The sequence below is a fragment of the Salmo salar genome, chromosome 22, assembly GCF_965601325.2.
Source record: "Salmo salar chromosome 22, fSalSal1, whole genome shotgun sequence".
Lineage (NCBI taxonomy): Eukaryota > Metazoa > Chordata > Actinopteri > Salmoniformes > Salmonidae > Salmo > Salmo salar.
Window position 1 is genome coordinate 30,564,502 of NC_138312.1, and position 7,999 is coordinate 30,572,500.

A 7,999-nucleotide genomic window follows, 5' to 3' on the forward strand; every position below is an offset into this window, starting at 1 on the left:
CCTCCAGGACAAGTTTCTATGCTTTACAGTTTACACAGAAATCGATTCCTGTTTAAAATAGACTGTATAAATAATCAAATCAAATCACATGTTATTGGTCACATGCACGTGTTTAGTAGATGTTACTGCAGGTGTAGGGAAATGCTTGTGTTTCTGGCTCCAACAGTGCAGTAATATCTAACAAGTAATATCTAACAATTTCACAACATATACCCAATACACACAAATCTAAGTTAAGGAATGGAGTTAAGAATATATAAATATATGGACGAGCGATGTCAGAGCGGCATAGACTAAGGTACAGTAGAATAGTATAGAATACAGTATATAAACTACCGTTCAAAAGTTTGGGCTCACTTAGAAATGTCATTGTTTTTGAAAGAAAAGCACATTTTTTGTCCATTAAAATAACACCAAATTGATCAGAAATACAGTGTAGACATTGTTAATGTTGTAAATGACTATTGTAGCTGGAAACGGACGGTTTTTATGGAATATCTACATTTCTAAGAGAGGCCAAACTTTGAACGGTAGTGTACATATGAGATGGGTAATGCAAAATATGTAAACATTATTAAAGTGACTAGTGTTCCATTTATTAAAGTGGCCAATGATTTCAAGTCTATGTATATAGGCCTCTAATGGGCTAGTGATGGCTATTTAACAGTCTGATGGCCTTGAGATAGAAGCTGTTTCTCAGTCTCTCAGTCCCAGCTTTGATGCACCTGTACTAAACCTCAACTTCTGGATGATAGCGGGGTGAACAGGCAGTGGCTCGGGTGGTTGTTGTCCTTGATGATCTTTTTGGCCTTCCTGTGACATCAGGTGCTGTAGGTGTCCTGGAGGGCAGGTAGTTTGCCGCCGGTGATGCATTGGGCAGACTGCACCACCCTCTGGAGAACCCTGCAGTTGCGAGCGGTGCAATTGCCATACCAAGTGGTGATACAGTCAGACAGGATACTCTCAATTGTGCATCTGTAAAAGTTTGTGAGGGTTTTAGGTGCCAAGCCAAATTTCTTCAGCCTCGGCACTGAATGTATAATTTTTGCAAAACCAAAGCTTAAATTTCATAATAAAAAGTGCTAAGACTTCCTGAACATGTTTTGGACAAAATATTGGATTACATAGACCACCAAACTTGTTTTCCTACATGTATGGTCATTTCCTGCTATAAGGATTGCACTTTAAAACTTCAGTTACCAATTTCATTACAAAGAGAAGAGAAGGCTACTTTCAAAATGGAAGAAATAACCATCTTGGGCCTTTGGCATGCTGGTACATATAAAAGACATATGTTAAGGAACAGATATAGATCAGAGTCATGGAAAACTAAGACGTCCTTCGTTAAGTTGCCATATTTAATGGCCACCACTGTTCTTGTAAACATTTTATTAGAGACAGGCAGCGGACAAGAGAGCTGTGTGGGCTAGAGAGGAAGGGGAGGGAGAGATAGAGAGTGTGTGCCCCTGTAACTCTATCCTAACGCTCTCCCACGGTGTAATGTACTGTTCCAGTTTGATGGCCTTCCTTACTGTCCCGCAACCCTACCCCTCCATGGAAGGTGGCCAGAGTCTGGCCCAGGGGTGAGGGGCAATTGTATATGTGTGTGTGACTTATGTGTGCCTCCGAATAAAACTGTGTGTCCATAGGTAAGGATAATCTTTGCAGTGGACAGCTGTCTGAACATAGGAGTTTACATGGACATTCTCCTGCTCAGTATTGACACTGTGCCAAGCCTAACAGGACAGACGCAGTACAGCTTTTACTGCCTCCATCAAACACTCAGACATAATCCTGGACTATACATGTACATAAATACCCCATTACTTAATACTAAGTAATTCCATAGGCAACTAAATAACTAACAATACAAATAATACTAATACCCATACTGTCACGCCCTGATCAGTTTCACCTGTCCTTGTGCTTGTCTCCACCCCCTCCAGGTGTCGCTCATCATCCCCGGTGTATATATCCCTGTGTTTTCTGTCTCTCTGTGCCAGTTTGTCTTGTTTGCCAAGTCAACCAATGTTTATCTCCTAGCTCCTATTTTTCCACAGTCTCTGTTTTTCCTAGTCCTCCTGGTTTTGACCCTTGCCTGTTCTGACACCGAACCAGCCTGCCTGACCATTCTTCCTGCCCTGACCTCGAGCCTTTCTAACGCCTTGTACTGTTTGGACTCGGACCTGGTTACTGAACCCCTGCCTGTCCTGACCTCGAGACTGTCTAACGCCCTGTACTGTTTGGACTCTGACTTGGTTGATGAAATCTTGCCTGTCCCCGACCTGCCTTTTGCCTACCCCTTGTGTTATAATAAATATCAGAGCTCTACCATCTGCCTCCTGTGTCTGCATATGGTTCTCGCCTTGTGCCCTTATAGTACGAACTGGTCATGACAGACCCAGCAGACTTGGACCAGCTCCGTTACGATGTCTCCCTGCAGGGAGCCACCGTTGGGAGGCATGAGGAGCTACTGCGAGACCTTTTGGAAGGGCTTCGTTCTCTGGTGGAACGCCATGACCAAGGGTTCAAGGCGGTAACGGAACAAATCTGTAAATTAGCTCATAGGGCAGCACGCCACATCTGAAACCTCCCAACCACTCAGTAACCTTCCTACTAGTGGTGGACTGGTTCAACCTACCCCGGCTCCCCAAGAACCCCGTTTTCCTCCTCCGGAGCGTGATGCAAGCAATTCTGGTACCTGCCGGGCGTTCCTTTCCCAGTGCTCTCTCATTTTCGAACTTCAGCCCTCTTCGTTCCCGTCGGACCGATCGAAGATAGCGTATTAAATTACGCTAATATCCGGAAGGGTGCTCTCCTGTGCGACGGCTATGTGGGAGCAGCAATCCACTGTGTGCCATAGCCTGGAGGAATTTATGACAGAGGTGAGGAAGGTTTTTGATTCTCCGGTGCCTGGGAGAGAGGCAGCTCGAAAACTACTGCAGGTACATCAGAACTCCCGTAGTGTGGCAGACTACGCAGTAGAGTCTAACGCCCTGTACTGTTTGGACTCTGACCTGGTTGATGAACTCTCACCTGTACCCGACCTGCCTTTTGCCTACCCCTTGTGTTATAATAAATATCAGAGCTCAACCATCTGCCTGCTGTGTCTGCATATGGTTCTCGCCTTGTGCCCTTATACATACATACATACATACAGTACATACAGACAGTACATGCACGATTCATTCTTGAACTCAACTCAAAACTCAAAAGTACTACCTCACTGGTCACACACTGGTTGAATCAACATTGATTCCACGCCATTTAAATGAAATTACGTTGAACCAATATGGAATAGACATTTAATTGTTGCCTGTGCCCAGTGGGACTATTCTGATATATTTAGGGACGGTTTTTCGGGACACAGTTTAATCCTAGTCCTGAGGTAAAAAGCTATTTCAAAGGAGATTTTCCACTAAGCAGAAATTTTTGTCTAGGACTAGGCCTAATCTGTATCCGGGAAACTGGCCCCCAATGTCTAATATGTCACTTAAACATCTTATAATAAATAACAAGATATTCAATACCCAGTTATCTAATGCCAGTCAATCCACATGTTATTTCACTGGCAAGGTAAAAGACACTGAAGGGTAGAGGGGAAGAACTGACTTCTAAGGTCATTTAGCACATTAGAATTAGATTGACATTTACTCGACATTACACCTTACGTCAATCTCACTCCCTCCCCACACTCCTCCAGCCACCTCCACCCCCACCTCCCTTACCTCTCTTATATGACACCCTGCAAGCACATTTGCCGATATCGGATCTACATTTCCTGTCAAACTACTGTCAATGCAGTAGCAGGAGTCAACTTTTTAGGGACCAGGAGTCCCGTGTGTGTCTCTATATCAGCGTATCATACCATATGACATAAGCTAATAAAAACTTCAGGTGATCCAGTAATATTACAGTAACTCTACCCTTTAGATAAATGAACTACAACCCAAAAAGAGTCAACAAAAGGATCAGCATAAATTATGAGCAGATCAGAGTGTGAAAGTGTGAGAGTGTCAAAAATACTCTTCCGTGGATTGGTATTTGCATTGCCTGTTCTCTCTTCATGGTGTTCAATGAATTATAGTGACGATGGATGTGAGTAAACTCTAGTTCTGTAGCACAGGCCGTGATGGAGCCACAGCCATTCACAACATCTAGTGTGGCTGACACAGGAGCTCATTGGATACGCAGTTAAAACCAGTGTTTCAAACAAAACAAGACAAACTTTCCCTGTGTTATGATTTAATCTGCCAATCTCACTTCCCTCACTCCCTCAAAAGTCTCTCTCTCTCTCTCTTTCTCTCTCCACTCCTCTCTCCTTTGAATTTCATTTTCCATCCTTCGTTCTGTGCCTGCTCCCTCCTTCCCCCTCCTTCTCGCTCTATCCTCCGCCCTCACAGTTGTCCTCACATATTAAGTTCCATGTCTTAACAAGCAGAATTAGCTGCTTGAATTTTGTGCACTTGTTCCGTTCTCTCGACGGGGGTGTAAAAGCAAGGAAGGGTTGAAGAAGAAAGAGTGTGAGAAAAAGAGAGCAATATAAAAGGAAATGAAGAGTAAAAGAGGGGAGGAAAAGAAAAGGTGAGTGAGCGAGTTATGGCAAGACGAGAGAAAAGTGGAGAGAAAACTGGTGTTTGATCTCTGCTTTACGGTGGGCACGTGACTGGGTGCTCACATCTCTCTCTCATCTCTCTCTCTCTCTCTCTCTCTCACTCACTCTCGCTCACTCACTTTCTCAGTTTGTGTTTTTGCGTTTGCTCTCTGTATTATTTTGATTGGCACGTTTTCTTCATGTAATTCTAAAGGATCTGCTCTCATCCCTCTGTGTACAAAAGGACATATAGTGTTTTCTCTCATTTATACTGGTTGATACACATTTCTTCTGGGAAATCTGTTCAAGTTCTGGATCCATTCAACGGAAGAGGAGAGGAGCTGCCAATGTGGGGCTCAGGTAAGGACACTTAAGGGTCAATATTGTCATAGAAAATATCCCAATGTGTCACAACACATGCTAATATCTGTGTCATAACATTGCCATAAGTCATGACAAGATTTGACGCATGCTATAAAGTTTCGAGACATGTTTATGACATCGTAATGAAGTGATTATGGTGAAGATTTAAAGTAAAATGTTACCTAAGAATGTTTATGATGCCACATTTTCTAACCTCTGTTACACTGTTGAGCCCTGTTACAAGCAATTCCAAGTGAGGTAACTATTTTGAGTACTATGGTTAGATTGCTGTAATGTTGGCTGTTCTGACTATCAATTGAAATAACTGCAATACTACATTCACCACAACACTGTTGTTTGTCAATACTACATTTACCACAATACAGACAACTATGTGTCAGTACTACATTCATCACAAGAATGACACTTAGCAACAGGGTGATTCATTTACATTTTAGCAGACACTCTTATCCAGAGTGACTTACAGTAGTGAGTGCGTACATTTTCATACTTTTTTCCCGTACTGGTCCATCATGGGAATCAAACCCACAACCTTGGCATTGCAAGCACCATTCTCTACCAATTGAGCCACATGCTACCTCACCATGAAGGCCTGAAAATATTTTTGGTATCTCAGATTGTTCTGACAAATTTCACATAAAAGCCATTTTCGAGTAAATCGTGATGAAAGTGGCCATTTTAGGCCCTTTTTTAGACCTATACATGCCTCTTGTAAGACCCTATGATCTGTGAACAGTACATGATACAGACAACATCTTGATGTCATCATACTTCTTATAGTGTGCTCTAACATATGGAGTTAGTCTAGATTCTGAAAAAAATTGTTCACATTAGTTTATTCAACATAAAAGAATATAATATCTCAAAAGTACCCTTTTTGATTGAGTTTATTTTTAGACATATTGTTGTAAACAAGACACTCTACAAGTACATCACATTTCCAGATTGGGTGCTCTGCTACTTTTGAAGTTATGGCCAATTTTAAGAGCATCACCAACATAGTGAATGGGAAAATGGATTCAAAGGGAAATCACTCTGCTGGTAATTTGCTGAATGTGATTGGTTAATGACCTATAAAGTTTCTATGCATAAAATGGGTCATATCATTAAAGTAGATCACCCACTCTGGAAATTGTATGTCATTGAAGAGTTATTTTGCGATTTTCATATGAACAACTCATTTTTCAGAATCTAGACTAACTCCATATGTTAGAGCCCACTATAAGAAGTATGATGACATCAAGATGTTGTCTGTATCATGTACTGTTCACAGATCGTAGGGTCTTACAAGAAGCATATTTATGTTTACAGCCTAAAATTGTCACTTTCAACATGATTTTCTCAAAAATGGTTTGTGATACAAATGTAAAAAGCACACCAAACATCCTTCTTCCCAATTAGGTTTCTATGTAAGATTTGCCAGAACAATCTGAGATTGTTGGAGGAATTATGGTCCAGGCAATGGCCCGTCTGTGACGATATGGATATGTGAACATAATATCCAACTTTTACATTCTGTATGTAGGCTATAGGGTCAAATATATAGCGTCGGCTCATATAGTCTATAGAATCAGGAGTGAGACATTTCTGTGAGCAGTGAGTTGTTTTTCTAAGTCTCTGGAAACTGTGGCAGTGCTACTCACGAGCAGAGGACCATGTGTGTTTTTACAGTAGTAGCTTCAATATAAACCCCAAAGCATTTTTTACAAAAATACTTCTAGTAAGTTAAACTCAGTCAATGAAAAGTCATTATTACTTCAAATGTTTACATGAAACTGACTCAAAGCTAAATGAGAAGTCACATCAACATTTTTAAAAGTTATGATAACAAAATAATTTTCCCAGCATGCTCTATTGCAGGTGGATGCTTGTATTGTTTTTAATATCTGTGTTTTTGCATGCACATTGAGTGATTGATTGATCTTATGCAATACAAAGATAAATAACATACATTTTTCTAAACTAATCCAATAATTTAGTTGGATTTTTTTTTCACCTGTTACTGAAATGGTTGTTCCAGTTTAAATGGCTTTGTCACGGCTATCGTCCGTGAAGGAGGACCAAAATGCAGCAGGACTGTGTTTGTTCATTTTGAACATTTATTCAATCAAAACGAACACAAAAACAACAAGAGAACGAACGATCCACTGACAGTCTGGCAAGGCACAAGGCTAAACACAGAACAATCTCCCACAAATACAAGACAAAACACACCCAACTAATATAGGACTTCCAATTGAAGGCAGCTGTTTGGTGTTGCCTTTGATTGGAAGTCCACCCCAATTAACTCAACATAGAAACACTCACTAGACTACACTTAGAAATACATAAACATAGATCATAACTCAAAACCCGGAAATAATAAATCAAAACGCCCTCCTAACTAACACACCACCCTGAACCACATAAAACAAATACCCTCTGCCACGTCCTGACCAAACTGCAATAACAATTAACCCTTTTACTGGCCAGGACGTGACAGTACCCCCCCCCCCCCCCCCCCCTTAAAGGTGCTAACCCCGGAAGCACCTTCAAAAAACAAACTAAACAAAAAAAAACACAACCCCAAACAAAACAAAATTTCCCCTCTACTAAAAGGGAGTGAAGGGAGGGTGGCTGCCGTCAACGACGGCACTGTGCTTCACCCCGCCTCCCCAACCCACCTATATTAGGAGGTGGCTCCGGTTCTGGCCGTTCCAGGCAGTCGGGCCACTCTGGCGGCTCGGGGCAGTCTGGCGGCTCGGGGCAGTCTGGCGGCTCGGGGCAGTCTGGCGGCTCGGGGCAGTCTGGCGGCTCGGGGCAGTCTGGGCAGTCCGGCGGCTCTGGCGACTGGCGGGCGGCTCTGGCGACTGGCGGGCGGCTCTGGCGACTGGCGGGCGGCTCTGGCGACTGGCGGGCGGCTCTGGCGACTGTCGACTGGCGGGCGGCTCTGGCGACTGTCGACTGGCGGGCGGCTCTGGCGACTGTCGACTGGCGGGCGGCTCTGGCGACTGTCGACTGGCGGGCGGCTCTGGCGACTGT

General features: G+C 42.9%; 1 protein-coding gene across 1 annotated transcript in view; it reads left to right on the forward strand.

Annotated features, from left to right (window-relative positions):
* Window positions 1-4,651: 4,651 nt before the first annotated feature.
* Window positions 4,652-7,999, forward strand: part of LOC106583234 (zinc finger protein 385A) — a 70,995-nt gene continuing 67,647 nt past the window's right edge. The window contains exon 1 of the mRNA XM_082967472.1: window positions 4,652-4,954. Within this exon, the coding sequence (XP_082823598.1) occupies window positions 4,942-4,954 (13 nt within the window). The 5' untranslated portion in view covers window positions 4,652-4,941. The remainder of the gene's footprint in view (window positions 4,955-7,999) is intronic.